Genomic DNA, 22223 nt, shown 5'->3' on the forward strand with positions numbered 1-22223 from the left:
GCTAGTCCAAGGTTAACAGGCCACAAGAATCAATAATAAGGTTTCTCAAAATCCCCCCCCCCCCCAGTTACTCTCTTTGCCCCTATGCTCCTGCATGCAACGGCACCTACCCGTATCACCAAACCATTGCAATACCCCCAGCTTGAGAAAAAGATTCTTTTAGCTGTACAAATTTGCATCAACAATAAATATTTGGCACCTTAAATTTAAGCTTGCCTCTATCACCCCCCCCCCCCCCCCCCCACTCGCCCCATAAGTTTCTCACAGCCCAAAAAACAATTTCCACAGTCCAACGTTTGTTGAACAGGTAAGCGAGAACCAGCGTAAGCACACAATTCATAGTGTGTTATGCTTTTGTATTTTACTTTACTTGTTTTGCCATACTTTGTTATAATCGATGACTAACAAATTCCATTCAGAATAACTAGCATCTTTAAAACACGCCCCCCCCCATTAAGCAAATACAACGCCCCCTCCTTTTCGCCCTTGCCTCTCTGATGCGATACATTTTTCTATGACACGGCAAGTGGCTTGCAGCTTTTCGCTACACTGCCCTCTACAGTCGTACGATACGCAATTGACTACACACCGTAGCCATCCTCTTCTGATTGCCTTGTGGAGTCGAAACGCTGGACTTCTTCAAATCTCCAATTTCCTCCGGATTTTATCCAACTTTACAGAGTATTAAAGGTAATTTTCCTGTAAGTCTACATCATTCGATGACTCTCATTTAAGTAGTGTAGGTGTCAATGTGTTAATAACGTCATATTGTAGATTTTTGAGGGATATTTTGGGACAGATTGGGTAGGCATTTTATATTCACAGGTATGCGGTACGTGAAACCACCTGTGTGTGGTCGCCGCTGGTGGCCGCCGTGTACTCGACGCATTGCCCCCCGGGGCCTTGGTAATCGATTGGTCCAAACATCGGTCCAAAAGACTCAACTCAAGAGCTGGACGCGAACTTTGGGCTGCCACTTTAGCCAACCTTGTGCTGGGGAAATGTATGTATCCTGCCACCACTTTTTCATTCGCTGTGACATGGTAATTGAAAATGAATTGTATTTAACAAAAGTGGTGCCAGGATCAGGAATGAGTAGCTTAATTTGATTTGGTGGGTGTTCAAAATCAAAATAGTGGTATAACACTTCTTCTGTATTTGACTGCCACTTTCATTCATTATGTCTGTTACAGTTATGAAATAGGAATTTGTATCCCCAAAAAGTCAAATCGTAAATGATTCTTTTGTTTTGTAATTTTGTTTTAAATTTAGCTTTTATAATGAAATTGGAGAAAAAGTGGCAGTCAATACTGACAGTTTTCCCAATGCCTATTATGTTTATTAATAAAAATTGATAAATAAAAAAGTTCAAATTAATTCTACATTGATGCATGCTACCAAAAGTACTATATAAGTGCATACTGTCAGTACTGTGCTAATCACTTAAAATATTGTAATTCAAGTTTCAAAATAACGCTCCTCCATGTTGAAACTTTGAATGACATGCATCCTCTCTGCCATTTTGGGATTCAATGCTTGATTTAAACATAAAGCTGAGGCCTAATCTACAGATTTTGCCTCCAAGTTGGTGTTTGTTGGCAATGTTCTTACATATGTAGTTCAACTTTATGTGTTGCACAAGTCTATCTAACATATAATGTACATTTAATTTGTACATCTTTACATTAAAATTGATTGCACCTGTTTACATATGAAGTATTATTTATTTGCAAAATAATATTTGATGCATGACAATGCACTAATTTGTGGACAGACTGAAGCTCTTTCCGTGTGACTTTGTCACCTTATTGTGATCTGAATGTAAATTATTCACCAACTGCAACTGTACATGTACGTACCTTCATCCATGCTGCAACAAACTCACATTATTTGAAGTACAAAGGTCATCCATTACTATCTACTGTATTGTGTACTTTGCGATCACACCCATCGTTATTAGCGCAACCTTTGTAACATCATATTCAGGCAAGCCCACTCGTATTTCTGTGTAAATATTCAGTGTCAACAGTATGGTCACTGACTGGTCTGGGGCAGGTTGGTCACTAACTGGTCTGGGGCAGGTTGGTTACTGCCTGGTCTGGGGCAGGTTATCTTCCTAATGGTCACTGACTGGTCTAGGGCAGATTGGTCACTGACTGGTCTGGGGCAGGTTGGTCACTGACTGGCCTGGGGCAGGTTAGTCACTGCCTGGTCTGGGGCAGGTTATCTTCCTAATGGTCACTGACTGGTCTGGGGCAGGTTGGTCACTGTCTGGGGCAGGTTGGTCACTGACTGGTCTGGGGTAGGTTGGTCACTGACTGGTCCGGGGCAAGTAACTTTCCTAAGTATGGTCACTGACTGGTCCAAGGCCCCCTGAAGTCTCTTTGGTGGTACTGCATGGAAAAGTTTGGACTTTCTTCCCTGCACCCCTTTGTGTTGATGTGCAGGGAATGTGTACCAAGGGGGATGTGTACCCAGTAGGCACGGATTAGTGTTGGTGCAAAGTTATTTATGTGTAATTCACCCAGTCTGCAGAAATAAGTGTGGATGTGCAGGGTATGTGTACCCAAATTGATGGAAGTTTCAACAAAGTAAGTAATAAGGAATATGGTAACTAAAAGGTTCCCTTATCAAACGCAAACCTTCAGGTTTACATTTGCCCTACTTAGTATGCAATTTTGGGGGTTTTGCTTCGTGGTTTTCCCTCTGCTTAATTTGAACATATTCATAATCTGATAAGAAGTCTGACTCATGGCAGATAACAACATCTATACCACCCACATCAAAATTATAACACTTCCGTCTCCACAACGAATAATTTCTTGACTCCCATTCAAAACCATCACACAAAAATGTAACCTTCAATTTTGATTTATGCCAGGTTTGGGCATTTTGGCATGTGTGGGGCTGCAAGATTAAAGTAACGCATGAAAGCCCATGGACTGAAGGGGCTGATGTTTTTATTATTTGTATCACGTACAGCGTAGTAAGCATCTGAAGGATTTCATTTTGAGTAAAACCAGTGGAGCCCATCCTTTTTCTAAACAGTATGCATGTAGCTCTCAAAGCTTGTATTTCATATACATCGTAAGGTAACGTGTATCACAATTGAGGGTGGCTATTTTGGTAAAGTTGTTATAGTTTGGAATGCTAGATTGTCCCCCTTTAGACGGAAATTGCAAAATGTAAATGTTCTGTAACATTTACAGGCCTCGAATTGACTCACCGCACCCACAGCAATTGCTGTGGTGTGGTGCCCTTTGCAATGTTTCAATTTCACAATTTCCTCATAAAAGTGCCCCTTTATCAGAGAGAAATTGCCGTTGAAAGATCAAAGTTCAAAGCCTGCATGGAGTATACAGAGTCAAAACAATGTGGATGTATTGAATGCTCCATTTGTAAAATTTGAGTAGAATGCTATCAGTTACATATAAAATCATATGAAACGTATGCGTCATTCCATATTGTTCCAACTGTGGCTGTCTTGACCTCGAAGTAATGAAAATATCATCTGCTATTTTGTTTTTTCTAGGTCTCACTCTTGCCATGCATGCGTGACGATTTCTAATATTTGTTTCAGAGTGAAGTTTACGCCTGAGTTACCTCACAGACGGGAACAATTTCTGTCTTAATTATATTGAATTTTGTCGGAAAACATAAGTAGAGACAATTCCTGTTGCAAATACTGTACTGCTATCCATGGTACAACAAGAAAATTATATTTATTGTACCTTACCTACATATTTGAAGAAAACAAGATTACTTGAACCTTTTTGAATGTTTAACAATACCAATGAATTAAGTAAGTAAGTAATTAAGTTTTGAAAACAAGGTCTAAACGGAGTTAGCCTCGTATTAAGCACTCACAAATGTTGTGTTCCGGAGTCTTTTTAACTTCTAGATCTAAAGGAAAGAGAACACTCATTTTTGACAAGAACAGAAGCCTGGCATTTATGTAGAACTTGCACTGACTTCCTGGCGAGGTTAGTTGAGTCATTGCATGAAAGCTAATCCATGTCAATGAAGTTGATCTATGTATAGTACACAACTATAAAATCGTTTTTGAAATGTTCTTATAAATACTGTAGATTGTATTTAAATAATAATTGACCAATTGGAAGCAACTAGGGCATTGGCCAATACCTTCTTGAATGATTCTATGCCATCACACATTGTAATATAAAACCCAATATCTGCCTGAAGGAATGACCCCATGCAAGGTGTGTACACCTGATTGTCCTTATGAAACGCTTTACTCGGTAGAGGTTGACAGCTGAGACGACTTTTCCTGCCCAGAATTATGAGCAGGGTAAATCTGTAGTCGCGGTGAAAAACAGAAAACAGTTTATTGGAAAATAACGGGCGGAAGACGTCCCTTGGATGTACAATTGGCAAACAGGAAGTACAAAAAACTTGCTGAGGTTTTTGAACTAACCAGTGATTGTGAAGGTATAGTCCTGTAGGTGGGTGTGTACGTGTGCAAAAGTGGGACAAGTTATGTTTTAGTTTGTTTTGATAATAATATTCCAGTTGATGTAACTGATAGCTTTGTAGTATATTAATTGAAAACTTACTGTTTTTTAAAGTATTAATGTACTAGAAGCACTGTGTGAATAAAAGTAGACTTGTCCCAGTTGAATGACTAGTATTGAAATCAACTCCAGTAATATCTGGTACCTAGTTCATTGTATTAAAGCAATCATGGTACCATAGATGGTAATAATATTGAATAATGCATGTGAGTTCATTGTGGAGGATGATATTTGTTAGCAGTACTAGTGATTGAACCTTCGTATGGTTGCTTTATAGATTTCATTTAGTTACATTGACTGATATGACAATGACAATTGACTTGATTTTTACTTTGAACTTTGGAGTCTGTGCTTGGTGCTTGCAGAGTGGATGATGTTCACGCCCATACAACAAACAGCGATGCTGCATACAACTGACATTATAGTTCTATTCAGTTCAAAGTAAACCCTGCAGTTAGCGTAGATAACCTACAGAGATGGTTCTGTTCCGAGTGATTAATGTGTCAGGTTGTCATTTATTGACCTAGGGTGTTAAACTTACAAGTTGCAGGTGTTAATGATTGTTTGTCTTATAACACTCAGCCAAATATAAAATAAAAGTATAGAACACTTAAGACGAGTATCAGTTAGCTTACTGCATGTACCAGCACTTTGTTAGCTTTACAATCATGGATGTACATAAATGATAACTAGTATTTCATACTGGTATGTTTATTTGGCAGTGTGTTAGTAAAGTATGCGCATAATGCTCTGTACTTTTGCATAAATTCTCAACAACATGTGTTCTTTGTATCTTAACCCTGATACATTTACTGGCATTTGTATGACTGATAATTGACATTCACTCTATCTACTGAATGTATGTGAATGAGATAAATTAATAAGCTGAACCTTACACCATGTACACTGGGTAATGTTACATGTGTTTTGAATTACGTAGCCTTATCAAATGCGTTTGCTCATTTAGGCATACATGTACTGATTATGTATTCACCAGCTTTCAGCCAATTTAAAGACAAGTAATATTCAAGATGTGATAACGTCACCACTTGAGTCTCACGAGATTCACATCTAGAATTCAGACAGCATCTGTTTTTCACTAATATCAGCTTTCAAATTAGGTCGTTACTAATCTTTGAATGCATACACTGTTGCTAGGAGACAAGGGCTTGTAAGTTGGGCGTTTTTCATTAAGATCGGATAGAAATCAACAAGGACTAGTCATTCATGATGTGTAGGGTCCATGAGGCAAAACTCTGTCGGTCGGGAACAGCTGAGATTTGTCTATTTTTCTCTAAACCTAAAATGAGGACGTAAAACCCTTTTCATATGACAGCAATTTAGCAGGGGTCCCATGCTTTATTTAAGCATAGACTGTCCAAGGTTTAACATGGTCCCTTGTGAAATCATGTTAAATTTGCTGTCCTTTATTGACAAACATTATTATCCTTTTACTTGAGGTGCAATGTCGTCACCATGCTAAGTTGCCGTCCTTTATTGACAAACATTATTATCCTTTTACTTGAGGTGCAATGTCGTCACCATGCTAAATTTAAGCAAGGGCCCCTTGCTAAATTGATGTCGAGTTTAAATTTGATGTTGCAGGATAGATTGATATTGCCAGGTGGATGTTTTATGTTTTGTACTTGAACAGTTCAAGTGTAGGGGGGTTTTGGAAGTGTTTGTTGTAAACAGAGCAGCCAGCATATTCAGTCAAACACACTCTGTGTAATTGGTTAAATATCAAGGGTTAAAAAATGACTTTAGCGAGATTTGAACCAACAACCTCTATATTATTTACCAGTGCTCAAACAACTTGAGCTAATTATCTAGCATGTCTAGGGGTTAGCAGTCTCCATATTATTTTTGTATCTTTCAATCCCAAATTAATTGGTAATTATGTCAGAATCAGAAACCATTTCAGAAGCTAATAATGAACATAATTGAAATTCATAATTAATGGCTATTGTGACGAATACTCGGCCATCAAAGAACATTATTCTCTTTGCCAAAGGTTATTAAGTTGTTTTTCAGTCGTGTCAACAAAGCTGTCCGTATTTCCAGCAGGTTTTTTTTTCGAACAAAGACCGGTTTGAGGAATAATTTGTGTCCTCCCTTTAAAGTTTAAATTTCCTGAATCTGCTTTCCTTCCGCCTACCTGTTTTTAAGTGATTATACAGGTTTACATTTCCTTGATAGTAGTAGTAGCGGCTCAACCTGAAAGTGAAATGCCACCCTAGTGAACATATAAGATTTCATATCCATATTGTACATATAGACAGACTAGAGGCTTATGATGGAAACTAAAATGTAAACTGGATATGTCTATAATGTCAGTACTGTGTGCTTGAGTAACCAACCTTTGCAATGTCTGCAACTAACAGCCAATTTCCTTCCAAGGGTTTTGAAGTATGAAAGATAACAATGTAAGAAGAGTAACATGTGTACAGCATGACAACCTGCGTGGCTGATGTCTGGCATTATGCATGAGACACAGCAGTTGAAATGGAACTTCTTATGTGTATGATTAGATTGATTAGTTATAAATGTCTGCAGCTTACCAACAACAAGTTTATACAATAACAAGATATCGCATAGACTTTGAGGTTTGGCTAGTTTTCCTGGATTTAAGCTGATTTCCGTTTTGGGATTTAGAAGGTCATATAACGTCCTGGAACCCTGGAGCTTGTCCTTGACAATGTCCTGTCATTAGGGTCTTAGTAGAGTGAACATCATTGAATCTAAAGAGTAGGGTTTTCATAATGTTCGACAAATAACAGTTAATTATATCTCAGTTATCAAGCTTTGTTTTGCAAACAGTTGTTACAAAGAACTCTTCAACGTTAAAAATATTCAAGATCATTCTTCATGACCATTCAAAATGTAGAGAGAAAACAATTAAAACAAAAGAAAAGAAAAGGAAAGGTTTTGTTATTCTGCAAAAAATGTACCCATCGACTGTTCCATGTAGTTTTGTAAAATGTACACCACTATTTGATATGTTGTATGATCACAAAGAGATGTTGAGTGTAAACATACACATGGACAAAAACACATTGTATCACCGAGACCTTTACCCCTGGAGGAAAGGCACAATAAAGTGAGTTTAAGAAAGTTATCAAGATCAAGCACTTTTATCGCAGTCATTTTTGTGGTTGGCATAATACATTTACTCATAGCACAATACTCATAGTCCATGTAGGCCTACATTTAACTGTTCTTCTCTTTCTAAAGTGTTTTGAAGTGAAGCAGAACCACCATAGTAAGGTGACTCAATATGAATAATTTAATTTGACCTAACAAGGCCTTGGCATACCTTGACATTCTACCTATTCAATAAATGGGTTTGTACCCCAAACAAAATGGGTATAATACTTTCACTCACTACACCCTGTACAAGGTAAGTAGGAGTAGGCGTGTTTGCTAGAATGGTGTGCGTGTATAAATCCTGCCCTGTAGTATTTGTGTATGAAGTATTTTTGTGGCTGAGTGGGAGGAAACACCGACCACGTTGATAAAGACTGTCTAAAGAGATTAGAATCTTAAATTAGTCTTTCATTCATTGACACAAATAAACCAAATATTTTCTTGTTTATTAGTGATGTAGAGTTGTGTACTATTATTGGAGCATAAATTTGTACCATGTAAAGAACACTAACAATGTATTGCTTTTTCTCCATATAAGCTGTGTATAAAACAGGTGGGCCTACATGTAGTTATTTCCTGTGTGACCGCTATTCATAATGTAATAAACACTAAGCCCTAAAGTATGTATGTTACTTCTTTACACAGCTTGTCCACATGATTGTTAAACAAACTGATATGGATTTAATGCAATATTGATATTAGCATATTTTAAGTAAACCTTTGTACCATTCTCTACAGTCTGAAACTTCCTTTAAAATAGATGGCTAGAATCGGTTACATTATTAGACAAATTGGCAAACATTTTTTAGCTGAAAAGTTTGTGTTATTTCTAGAAATATGCTTATGTTAGAGTGTGAGTTTTTAAAGACTGAAACGCTTTCAAGCGCTAGAAGTTTACTTGAAGGATTTTGAGCCTAGTAATTGACACTTAGTAACCTTTGAATTAGAGTTAGTTTAGTGAGTTTAGTCCTTATGGATGTACTCCTTTAACCTTTGGCCTAGAGAGTGACACATAGTAGCAGGATGAGGAAATAAGACTCTATGTAGACACTGCCTTGAATTTCCTGTCTCTATGGCAACCAGGCAAAGTTAGGTTAAATCAACCCTGAAGGGGTGAAGGCTGAGGTTACCGGCTGATGAGTGGGCACCGGCCGCCGGCAGCCCATCCTTTTTTGGAATTGACTTTTGTAGTGATTGTGAGCATTGTGGTGTTTGCTGTATTACTTTAGAGATAGTCATCCAGTACTGGTTGAGAGGAGGAACTACACACATAGTGGTAAGCTTGGCAGGATTTAGTTATACTTTAGTTTCTAATCTACTTCCCTGTATTTAATGAAAACAGGCAAGTTATAGTAGAATTATTTCACTTAGTCTGTGCATGTAAACAAATAGATTACTCACTGCTCATAGTTAATATTTCTGGAATTGATTAACTTCATAAAGGTTTGCCAAATGAAGACACCCGGTTTTCCATGTATAATGTGTATTTTGTGGACTGGCAAAACATTTGGTTTGGTTGTGAGCACTTGGTTGTGAGACTATTGTTTTAATGTAATTTTGATGAGTACCTTCTACTTACTACATTTATAATCCTATGTTACACATTATGTACTAATAAAGCCTTTTCAGTGTTTAGGTCTATGTTAAACTCAAGGCAGCTTGATCAGGGTAATTACATAGATATCAATTGTATCAGTTCTGGATGTCAGAACTTCACTTCCATTCAACATAATTTTGCAATTCTATCTTTTAAAGTTTGAATAAACCATGCATCACCACTTTAACCAATTTTGAACACACTCATACAGAAAGATTTAGTCATCTTGTTGCTTATTTTAAAGCTCAAAGTTGTTGAATATAAACAAAGTGTTTACAGATTTGTTGTTTTGTTTTTGTGGACATCCACACACTCGAACAGGATGTAAACAAAACACTGGTGTTGACAAGTACTCAACAAGCCATTTTTGGGCATGAATTAGCTTGGGTGTTTTCCAAAAGCATTTCCTTAGGAGTGGGCGTTTTATGGTTAGTGGTTCTTTTCACTACCGAACGTGTCGGCATCTTAGTGACCTGAACCCACAGATTATGTAGGAGGGAGTTTGGGTTTTTATAAATGGAAACAAAGACTATTTTGATTGGCAGTATTCCTACAAGGACAGGCCTTGACCTTCACTCTTGAAGGGGCACGGCAATTTCCATCATCTAGCAGAGGGGCACTTCTATGAAGAAAATGTAAATATGTATTGGAACCTTGTAGAGTGCACCACAGCAAAAGCACAGTGCAACATGGCAGTTGTTGGGTGCAGTGGCCTATTTTTCTTGGTGGTGATTATAGCACATATCTGGGAAATACACACCAACAATTTAAGATGGAAGTGCTCAATTTGTCTTAAAGTGTCAGGTTTTACAGCTTTTTCTGTTTACTTAAAAGTTTTAAAACAGAGCAAGCATAGGCCTATGTACATCAAACTAAAAAATTACATTGTCATTTAAAAACAAATTCTGACAAGTACATGTATAGACGATGTGACCTGTGACATCACACGATTACAAAATAGCCACAGAGCCTAGACTTCCTGCAGGTATGATTTGTACACAGCTTAGTGGAAGAAATAAAACATCTTATATTTTATGGAGATTGCACTGTCTAATTCTTATCAACTTGTGCTAAGTCTTGGATTTATGTGGAAATTATGACACAAACTGTCAACTTTCCCATATGACCTGTGCAGTATTGTGCCTGCCAGAGTACTCAAAGTCTACATGTACTTGTCAAAGTTATGTTAACAAGTTTATTTTTATGTTTTATGAATGCAGGTGAAATGTGTGTTTTTTACATGCAATTTAAAATATTGCCGTTAGTAAGGAACTGTACATGTAGTAAGGAATCTGTTACTGCCACATCTCATCCATCCAGAGTAAATAACATGCCTAGTACATTGTAGAAGACTAATTTGTAAATGCCTATAGTGTGTTGTTGTTGCTAAGGTAACATCACACGCCTCTTTATGGATGACTCAATCCTCTCAGGATGGGGATGCTACAGTACGCCTTGAGTCGCCTTGAGTCACCACAGACAAACGACAAACATATACTCTGTCTATGCTTCGTTGTCAAGGAGGCGGTCTAACGGCTATTTTTAGTCAATTTTAGAAATGTGGCAAAGGTCAGCCCTAATTCACTTGTCATTGTGGTGCTTTTCTGACTAGTGTTGTTTTCCCTTCATGGTTCCATTATCACTTCAAAAAGTTAGTAATTTGACTGCTTGGATTGTTTCACAGAAACACTCTAAATTTGTTCTCTTGTAGTAATACTAAAAACACTAAAAATACTAGAATGTTCTGTGTCGGTCTGAAAGATAAAACAAGGAAGATAGTAATATCCCTTAAAGACTGACTAATTACATTTAAAACTGCATTCGAGCTTTTGTAGAATCTAATGAAGTAGTTGTTGCTACGAAAGCTCATATTTTAGAATCATCTGTCGTCTGTCAGCTCATTATAAATATTGCATTCGTATTAACAATATTAATCAAAGATGCACTGCACTGCATGCTTGATTGCTATATTACAACAGCATACACAGTACATTGCAGCATACTAAAACAACAATTTACTCATAAATATGGGCATTTCCTACCCGCACATTATCATGAGCACTGTTACACCCTGATGACCTACTTACATTGTCAAATAACAAATGTCTTCCTGCTACAATTCTAGATTGGCACCCGGGAACGGGTCCAATTTCCTTCCTTTTGCTACACTTTCCAACAACCAAACTTGGACTGTTTTTTGTATTTATTTGACAACATTTCCTCTTCAATAAGACTATTTGTTTTATGATAATGTAGAGTTTGAATCAGAGGAGAGTTTTACTATAATGAACACTGAACATGTATGCTACAGTAGGATACCGTTTCTGATTTAACTGTGTTGGCACATTGTATATTTGGCAAGTGACCTTATTCTGGTAAGCATAATAGTGTTGTGCTTAGCTACTTTATGTGCTTAAGCAGCTCTATGAATTGGGCCCTGTACTTACATCCAGTTTGGGGTTCATTATGTGTAAGATGATTTGTTAAATCCCAATGATGTGACGGAGTGACTACCCTGATAGAGCCACACCTCTTCTGAACAGGTGTCATCTTTGCACCATATCAGCGTCAATAGTCACATCATGTGATTGTAATCATTAAATAAGGGCAGATTTCATTTCAGTTCTGTAATTGTCTCTCTTTAGACCAGCTGGGGTCTCCTTCAGATGGTCAACACATATTAAAGGTCTTTAATTTAAACTTCTCTTGTTTATCTGGTTGTTAACCTTGGCACGATTGAAGGAGAATGAACAATTGTGTTGAATACTGCTGGTACTGTGTATAATTCAAATAGATCTTACACTTTAAAGCACTAGTTGTGGTTGAAATGTGTGTTTCCTTTTCATTCATATTTTGGACAGGGGATCTGCATGGAATATAATTCATTCATTCATTCATGTAAGGTAGTAAGAACAAACACAGATTTCTTGTGTCCACACATTGGAATTAAAAAAAAAACCAATATTGTACATGTTGAATTGAAAGGTTAGAAAGGTTTGAACTTCTCGTTTGTATACTCTAGGAATTTAGTGTTGCCCGTGCAATTGTTTGGGTTTTGGGGTCTTTTTTAGGTTAAATTTGACAGGAAAATTGTTTTTGCTGTAGGTACGCATTATGACATTTAATTAGGTATTTTACTTGATTTCAGATTTGATTCTTTGATTTGAAGTTTTGCTGAATTGAAGTTTTCTACCTGACAAATAACCACCATGTCTGGAATGATCAAAGCCAAGAAGTACGACTGGAAGGATTCCAATCTTGCTATGTTTGGGTCCGATACTGAGAAGCAAGTCAAGAAAGAATCAGCTGAATCCGAGCCTGCCTGGGAAGGAGCTGGAGAAAAGGTTGGAATGCAGATCTGGCGCATCAATAAGTTCAAGGTCGAGCATTGGCCTAAGGAGGAATATGGAAACTTCTTCAATGGAGACTCTTACATTCTGCTCAATACCTATGTAAGTCTTTGCTTAAAACCTTTTAATCCAAAGCAATGTATGGTTACTGTATGTAAGAAATAAATCCAAGATCATAATGGGGTCCTTCTTTGTCCTTCCAGAAGCTGATGCCATCACCAACATAAACCTAACTGGATTTTATGTGATATCTAACAAGTACCAAAACTTGCACCCTCTCTTAAACATGTTTTATTTGAAATTTCTTTACAGAAAGATCCAGGAGAAGATATTCTGAAGTATGATGTACATTTTTGGATTGGTTCAGAGTCATCTCAGGTAAGATATTCTGAAGTATGATGTACATTTCTGGATTGGTTCAGAGTCATCTCAGGCATGTATAAGTTTGGAGTTGAAGAAAGAAAAATTGACTGGAGCAGGAATTGAACCAACTACCTCCGGATTAATGTACCAGGTGCTCTATTAACTTAGCTATCCAGCCCTATGTTGGCAGTCAATGACTTGATTCAGATAGGAAATAGTAGCTCACATTGTCATGTAAACCAATTATCACTCACCATGACCCTACAACAGACTCAAACCCAATTCATTCAATCAAACCAATTTTAATCTGGTATGATATAAGCACGATACCTTATGACTTCTTTGGCCCCCACTTTTCCCTTTACCCCTTTAAGTAGGATTTGAAACTACATGGTTGCATGGTGGAAGTATTTATAACTAAGAGAGGTTTGCGGTAACACCATGTGAATATCTCTTTTGAGTAGTGTTGGTTCTGAAAAGAACTGGTGGTTTACAGACTCAACGTTTCAACCACTATGCTCTGATCATCTTGAGGAGACTTCTAAACTCTGTTGCTGGGTGTTACTTTACCCTTTTAACATTATTGTATTTCCATCCACCCTGTTAGGATGAGTATGGTACCGCTGCTTACAAGACAGTAGAGTTGGACACCCTTCTAGATGATAGACCAGTCCAGTTTTACCCTTTTGACATTGTTTTATTTCCATCCACCCTGTTAGGATGAGTATGGTACCGCTGCTTACAAGACAGTAGAGTTGGACACCCTTCTAGATGATAGACCAGTCCAGTTTTACCCTTTTGACATTGTTTTATTTCCATCCACCCTGTTAGGATGAGTATGGTACCGCTGCTTACAATACAGTAGAGTTGGACACCCTTCTTGATGATAGACCAGTCCAGTTTTACCCTTTTGACATTGTTTTATTTCCATCCACCCTATTAGTATGAGTATGGTACCGCTGCTTACAAGACAGTAGAGTTGGACACCCTTCTAGATGATAGACCAGTCCAGTTTTACCCTTTTGACATTGTTTTATTTCCATCCACCCTGTTAGGATGAGTATGGTACCGCTGCTTACAAGACAGTAGAGTTGGACACCCTTCTAGATGATAGACCAGTCCAGTTTTACCCTTTTGACATTGTTTTATTTCCATCCACCCTGTTAGGATGAGTATGGTACCGCTGCTTACAATACAGTAGAGTTGGACACCCTTCTTGATGATAGACCAGTCCAGTTTTTACCCTTTTGACATTGTTTTATTTCCATCCACCCTGTTAGGATGAGTATGGTACCGCTGCTTACAAGACAGTAGAGTTGGACACCCTTCTTGATGATAGACCAGTCCAACATCGTGAAGTTGCACGCAACGAATCTTCACTTTTTAAATCTTACTTCAAGAGCCTCACGTAAGTTTGTCCAAACGGTAAATTTTTGTCCAAATGGTAGACTTTTAAGATGATAGCATGGGTCTGACTCCCCATTGTCCTCATTGATGAGATGTTTGTTTTTGGTTACATACATGTAGCCTCTTGTGATTGTAATTTCCTGCCTGTAAGGCGCTCAGCGTTAAAGGTGCGGTATCCCACAATCATTGAAACAAGGTTCAAGGATTAACATTTAAAGTGTAGTAATTTATTTTAACCTTTGAAAGTCAGATAAGCCATGTCTTGTCCGCAGGAAATTACAGGGGGGCTTTCACAAAAACTTTGTGTCAAAGTTGAAATAAAAAAACCACATGTTTAACTAAGTCAATCAATTTGCCTCTTGCTAAATGAGATTATTGGTGAGACTTAAAATACACACAATGTTTTTATGGACTATTGGTATACACAGAATGGTCTCTTATTTAAGCAGAGAAAGGAGCATTTTTGGCCCTTTGTACTGTATTACAATAATTGTCTGTAATGGACTGAGTGATGAAGAGGACAATAAATAATTATTATAATACTGTGTTTTCTTAACAGCTTAATGGATGGTGGAGTAGACACAGGCTTCAACCATGTGGAACCAGAACAGTACAAACCAAGACTCCTTAAAGTTTCAGGCTCATCTAAGAAAGTCCAAGTCACTGAGGTGAGTCTAAGAAACTCAAGTTGGTCTTCACAACAAACTTTGATTCTCAGAGAATTTGTTCCATCTTACACTGGAAGTTTACCACAATAGGTGCCTTTTGTTGCAAAGAAAATAATATACAACAACAACAAGTATTGTAATCAGTCATTTCTTTGAAGAAGGTATTTTAATGAAGAAGTTTGAAGAAGTTTGTTTATTGATAGTCATGCTCCGAAACATTTACTTCATCATTCATCATTCGGCAAAGCCTTGCAATTGTAATTGTGATGGAATCCTGGAGTCACCGCCATCGCCTGTTCTCTTTCAGTCCCTACTCTTCTCAGCTCTCCTACACTTCTACTTCTCCTCCTTGTCATATTGTCTTTTCAGCGCAGCTTAGGGCGACCTCAAATGTTTACTTGTTTGTTATAAATGTAACCTTTTCCTCTTGTTGATTAATTTAGGTTCCATTCTGTATGGCCAATGTCACTGATGATGATGTGTACATTATTGACAAGGGAAATAAACTCTACCTGTTTTGTGGAAGTACTTGCAATGCTATGGAGAAGTACAAGGTAAGTTGTCTGCTAGGAATGGACCTTAATTTGATCAAAATGTATTGTCTTAGTAATGTGTAGACTGTTGCACGGAGTGACATCTGCCTGAGAGTATGTGGCTCATGGATGAGACTTTTGAGTTATCTTAGGCACCATCTGCATTTGTGAAAATTATTATTATATTTTTGTTATCTGTATTGATGCATTCATTCTTAACTTGTGTGTTACTTTGTCTGAGCAACATTTGCATTTATTGTAAAGAGTTTGCAAGGAACTGTATGGCTCGGTGCTGCAAGCAATTTCACAAAACTCATCCTAACTAAGTATTAATCTTAGGACTTAGGATGAGCCAAGCTACATGTTCACAGACATTCGGACGCATTGAACCCATCTTAAGTTAGGATGAGTTACTCACCTAACACCCGATTGGATTAATCCTAGCGTTTGGTGACATCAGCTGCTGATTTCTTTGGGTTGGTGGTCTGAGCTCCATTCATTTTAACAAATGTTATTGTTCTTTGGTGGCTTGCAGGGAATTTCCCGGATTCAGGAGATTAAGAACACACGAGGGAAGGCTACATCTGAGACTGTAGAGAGTATGGGACATCGATGCTTTGAAGATATTCCACAAACAGCTTCATGTGAGAGTAGTGCTGATGATGAACCAGACACTACATCAGTTCCTTCTATGTTCAAGTAAGCCATGTTTATTTGTTTGATTGGTTGTTTAGATGATCTTCCCTTCAAGGGAGCTCCCACAATGGGATATAAATGCCAAACTTGGTTTAACGTCTATGTTATGAATACTTACATCACTTACTCTAGTCTTTGTGAAATCGTCGGTTAGCTTGGCTGATTCAAACTCACAACCTTGTAATTGAAAGTCCTGCAGTCTAACCCTTAGACCACAGTGACGTATCTATCATCCATCCCCAGTCCCAGTAACATCTTCAAAGTGAGAATACTTGGGTTTTCCAGGACTTTGACCAAACCTGTTTTCTTGATCTGTAACAAAATGGCACAAATAAATCCAAACTGTGTCTGTTTGGCTGACTATTAATATTAGCAAATGATTACATCATATCTGGTATTCTGTTGGACTTCCTCTTGCCATCATGTTTGTTAGAGTTACATGTAGTGTGGTGAAACCTCTACTGGCCATTATTTCACAAACTTTGAACAATCTCTGAACTCATTAGATATTCTCTTCAAGTTTGCAAAGAAGCCACAAGTTGATTGACTTTTAATATATTTTTCTTGTCAGGTTGTCAGATAACTCAGGACAGCTTGAGTTTTCCACAGTTCAGAATGAAGGAACACTGAGTCGGAGCAATCTTTCCCCTGAGGTATGTCAACAAGATCTTCTACTTCCATCTAAGCTAAATATCATGGTTCTGCTTACCGCAGAATTACGCACTTGTGATCATCATTCCTCGCTTACTGTGCAGGCGCACAATTTCTGTGAAATCTAGTTTTTTTTTAAATTAAGTACTCTATGATTGCTGGTGTATCCAGGTTTTGACGTTTCTCTTAGAAATTCTTTGAGTATTTTAAGAAGAACTCTTTCAATTAATGATGACTACATTTTGGAGCATTCTTGATTAAAAGCACAATATAAATGCCAACATTAATCAGATATTTTATTTTGTTTATGCCAATAGTTAGTTACAGGCAATATGCCTGCCTATCCCAATTATTATACATTAAGTTTGACAGTTTACATGTTTTTGTTTTGTTTTTTTGTTTTTATATTAGGATGTCTTCATCCTTGATACAACAAAAGATTGCTTTGTCTGGGTTGGCAAGGGAGCAAGTCAGCAAGAGAAACAGAATGCTATGACATATGCACACGTAAGTATCTTAGACGAATAATGTAGGAAACAGAGGATTGCTATCGATCAAGTTTTTGTTGTGGTTTTCTGGGTTTTATTTATCTTTAAAGTTCATAGTTCAATTTTTTCCACTCAATCATTTAAAATGACAAAATATAACATTACATGAGAAAACACCTTAGTAGATGAAGTGGAGGTCTCCTAAAAGTGAGCTTGTTGAATGGAGACCCCCTTGAATGTGTGTACATATACAGATCTATGAGAAAGAATGTACATATATACAGATCTCTGAGAAAGAATGTACATATATATAGATCTATGAGAAAGAACAATGTAAAGAATAGACTGAATTAATTGAAGGCACAATTTAAACCTTGAATGGTCTTTCACAAAGGCTGATTGATGTACTTGGCAACTGTTTAATGATATGTGTATTTAATGTTATAATGTTGCCTTTTTTGTTTGTTTGACAGAACTATCTAAAGAGCACATGTCATCCTTTACTACCAGTCACTGTTTTTAAGCAAGGACAAGAATCAAAGTCTTTTATGTCTGCAACCACAGCATAAATGCAGTCAGGTAAAGAGAAATTACTGAGTACGAATCAAGGACTAATGATGATGTGATATTATATCCAAAAGGGCTCTGACTTCTCATTATCTCTCTACAAACTATAGTCCCATTTCATGGCTCTGCTTACCGTTGAATTCTGTGCTTATGATCACCATTCTAGGCTAACGATCACCATTCTACGCTTACTGTGCAAGCACCAAATTTCTGCGCTAGCTGTGTAAGCGAAGAATGCCTAGTATGCTTGTGCACAAACAGAAACTCCCTGCTAACCTTCGAAATACGCTTGACATACATGTAAGTGCGGAATTCCCTGCTTCAATAAGTGCTGATTCTTTGCTTATGGTGAGCAGAGTCATGATATTGGGCCCAGTTTCATCAAACGGCTAAGCAGCGAGCCAAATTACCATGCAATGTATACTAGTTGGAATCGATAACCATCTTAAATTTGATGTAATAAATAATTTTTGCTTAATAGCTTTATGGAGTCATTTGGCTTAGCTGCTAAGCAAAAAAAGCAAGTCACCAGCTAAAATGCAATTGGATTTATGAAGAGTTTATAACAGGTTACTTACACAGTTTTTGGTAAGCAAATAAACTTGATAAACTGTTTTCTGCTTACCAGCTCTATGATGAAGTGCCTGGTGTTTATCTTGTCATATATTTTTTATAACTGATAATGTCTTGATATCCATTAAAAGCTGGCAATGAACTTTTCCTACTTTGTCTACACCTGATCTTTGCGCTACAAACCATGTATTTTCATCTATAATTCAAAATGTTTAAATATACTGGAATGAATGTTTTACTATTAATTGATATGCAAATCAACAATCATGTGTTCTTAGAACTTGCACAATTGTTATAAATTGTTATAAACTGCATTAAGTAAGACCGACAATCGCAGTTTTGTAATGAGGTAACATTTATTATTATTGTACACATAATCCATAACTTGTTATAAAAAGTTGTTTCAGGACTTATTTTTATTTGAAGGTGCAAAGAAGGTGCAAACAATTGTTATTAAAAACATTTTCTAGAACAAATGTAATATTTCTTAATGAGAGATAAATTCCCATCATTATACTTTAAAAGACTTTTTTAAATAATTTGATTTGTTGATTCCCAAAAGGAATATGGTAAGGGTTATAATGTAAATATGAAATAAAACTTCTGCTTGCAAAAAATATACTCAATTGCTTAAGTGCAAAGAATATATTATTTCCACTGTTTGGCTTTATCAATCATCATAATTATATAAAGTAGTTGTAGTTTTGTGTTTGAAATCATTTTATTTTAGAAATCAAGCTCTATCTAGTTCTGTAAAAGATTTGTTTCAAAATTGTCTTTCTTTTATTCTAATTTCCTATCGAAAAATATTTTATGAGATTTTATTTTGATGTTTATGTGATGTTTTTGAAAGAGTATTGTTTCTTGCTTTCTGATTACCTTTTCCACATATTTTACAATACAAATAGCCAACATATACTGTAGACGTTTTAACAAGTAGTAGTTTGTAGTTAACTGAAGTAAAGTATCTTTAAAAAGTTGTTCATTAAATTTGTTACAACTTTTTCAATAGAGGGCGGTATTTATGGCATGCTCATCCACCTTGAAACTTGATGAGCTGATAGAAAGAGAGATTTAAATTGAATATTTTGGAAAGTCCCAGCAAAATAAAACCTTAGAGGGTTAAGACTCGTTAGTGGAAAATCAAAAGTCACATAAGTCGTTGGTGGAGACTATTGTCTTAAATAAAAGGGCACTTTACTGGTTTGTGGTCAAACTTTATAAACTATGTACTAAATACAATGGTAAATTGTTTATGATTTAAAAACGTCACGCTTGTCAGATCTGTGACTTATGATTGATAACCCTGTATTATTGGTTGTAACATTCAAAACTTGTCAAGAAGTTGTATTTCTGCTTGGTATCTCTTTAATAACATTCATAACTTGTCAAGAAGTTGTATTTCTGCTTGGTATCTCTTTAACAACATTCCAAACTTGTCGAGAAGTTGTATTTCTGCTTGGTATCTCTTAAACAACATTCAAAACTTGTCAAGAAATTGTATTTCTGCTTGGTATCTCTTTAATAACATTCATAACTTGTCAAGAAGTTGTATTTCTGCTTGGTATCTCTTTAATAACATTCATAACTTGTCAAGAAGTTGTATTTCTGCTTGGTATCTCTTTAATATTTGAATGTTGACTCTGGTTGAATGTTGACTCTGGTTGCTTTGTGCTTATGAACAACCACCACCTTGATATACAATGTAGTTACATAATGTGTAGTGTTTTATTGCATATACACACAACTGAGGACTTAGCCAAATTATTGCTGCTAACATGTTCTCTTTTTAAGACAATTCCCTTTCCTTTAACTAATCAAAATCTTAGTCAGTCTTTATCTAGTTGTTTGGAGGCTCAATAATAATATTAGCACTTCATTACATTCCTTTATCATTTTTATCAAGCTGTTAATCAATTACAACTCAAACTCAGCATTCCATTTATTTTCAAATATAAATTTCTCAATAGGTTAGCATTATACATTGTATATAGTGCTCATAACATGACAACATTGTTTATTATGATGAATGACAATCCCAAATATATCTTGTACGACCACAATTGTTGTGAAAGTTGTGTTTTTTCTTTTCTTCACTTGGCTTTTAGTTTGTATTTGCGTTGATCCTAAGGATTGTAGTAGATGGAAATCTTTACTTTCAGTCATTAGTTCAAATTGGTTCAAGTTTAGAACAAAACCAAACACACTCAAATTAACACATTTTGCAAAGAAACCTAAGATTTCTTTTAGAGCAAATTTGAAAAAAACATCTGATCATGTTATTGTTGTCTTCCATTACTCTAGTTTTCTGCGACTTGGTTTTGTCTTGTGCCTCAAGGACTCCCCTACTTTCATTAAGATGTTTCTTTGTAGAATATGAATTCTTGAGACCCATCCGTGCCATAACATGCCTATAGCCATGTAAGCCTACAGTTTAGTCTAAAGCCTGAAAGATTCTTTTATTAGTTCTTACTGCTGAGAAGGCAAACTTTAATTTCCTATTGCCATATTTTTTAATAAATAGGATCTTTACACAATCATATAACTGGATAGTCATATATATATATATATACATGTATACATAATTATTATTCTTGTATCATAAGTGTTCTGTTTAATCAAATTTGTACTGTATTTGTTTTTCAATCTCGATTACATAATAATCAACCACCAGACATGTAACTCAAAATAATTTCCTATTCATAGTTTTAAAAGCTGTGTTTCTTTGGGTTCACTTTCATATGCAAGGTAAATCACGACTATGACGAAAGTTTAGTCTTTTTAGACATCACTTTAATTTAGAACCAATTGAGCCATGATCATGTGCACATAATGTAGCTTGTTATAAACGAAGCCAAATTCTGTGATAAATAAAGGCATATAGGTTGCCAAGAAACACACAAGGCTCTGTTGCCAAGACTAACTTTTTTATCAACCCCTTTTTAGTGTTTTGATAATTATTTGGCAGACATCATAAAACCTATAAGGCGGCACATGTTATCTGAATCATTTTGTCAATAATGGGTTAGATTGCTCCGTGGGTTGTACAATAAAGTTCCTGCATATAGAATCTGTAGCAAAAGCGAGCATTGTGCAGAAACTCTTTATCCAAAGAAATGATGTTTGTTTTCCATAATAATTCCCCTCGACTTCCCCAAGCCTAACCCCCGCAACCGGACCTTAAAGGAACACGTTGCCTTGGATCGGTCGAGTTGGTCTTTGAAAAGCGTTTGTAACCGTTTTTTTATAAAATGCATATGGGTAGAAAGATGTTGTAAAAGTAGAATACAATGATCCACACAAACATGCCTCGAAATTGCACGGTTTTCCTTTTACCTCGTCAACTAACACGGTCGGCCATTTATGGGAGTCAAATTTTTGACTCCCATAAATGGCCGACCGTATTAGTTCGCACAGTAAAAGGAAAACCACGCAATTTCGAGGCAAACTTGTGTGGATCATTGTATTCTACTTTTAAAACATCTTTCCAACCATATGCATTTTATAAAAAAAGGTTACAAACGCATTTTATAGACCAACTCGTCCGATCCAAGGCAACGTGTTCCTTTAATGTATTGAACCATTAACTATTAAGTTGTTGTTCGGAACATTCTATACGTGACGTAATTGATGGGCGTTGGCTTTGGTTGT

At 36.5% G+C, this 22223-nt stretch overlaps 1 protein-coding gene across 3 annotated transcripts; it reads left to right on the forward strand.

The window, feature by feature from the left end:
• The first annotated feature begins 556 nt into the window (after positions 1-556).
• On the forward strand, positions 557-21475 carry LOC139953210 (gelsolin-like protein 2). 3 transcript variants are annotated; one of them, XM_071952668.1, is made up of 10 exons: positions 557-690; positions 12425-12728; positions 12939-13004; positions 14270-14397; positions 14956-15064; positions 15508-15618; positions 16133-16296; positions 16865-16946; positions 17356-17451; positions 17906-21475. In XM_071952668.1, the coding sequence occupies exons 2-10, from the start codon at positions 12486-12488 to the stop codon at positions 17999-18001; spliced, it is 1095 nt and encodes a 364-aa protein (XP_071808769.1). In that variant the 5' UTR covers positions 557-690; positions 12425-12485; the 3' UTR covers positions 18002-21475. The 3 variants fall into 3 exon arrangements, with proteins under 3 accessions (XP_071808769.1, XP_071808770.1, XP_071808771.1); XM_071952669.1 differs by having other exon boundaries at positions 590-701; XM_071952670.1 differs by lacking the exon at positions 557-690 and adding an exon at positions 8810-8955.
• The last annotated feature ends 748 nt before the right edge of the window (positions 21476-22223 follow it).

The sequence above is a fragment of the Asterias amurensis genome, chromosome 21 (genome assembly GCF_032118995.1).
Source record: "Asterias amurensis chromosome 21, ASM3211899v1".
In the NCBI taxonomy this organism is placed as follows: domain Eukaryota; kingdom Metazoa; phylum Echinodermata; class Asteroidea; order Forcipulatida; family Asteriidae; genus Asterias; species Asterias amurensis.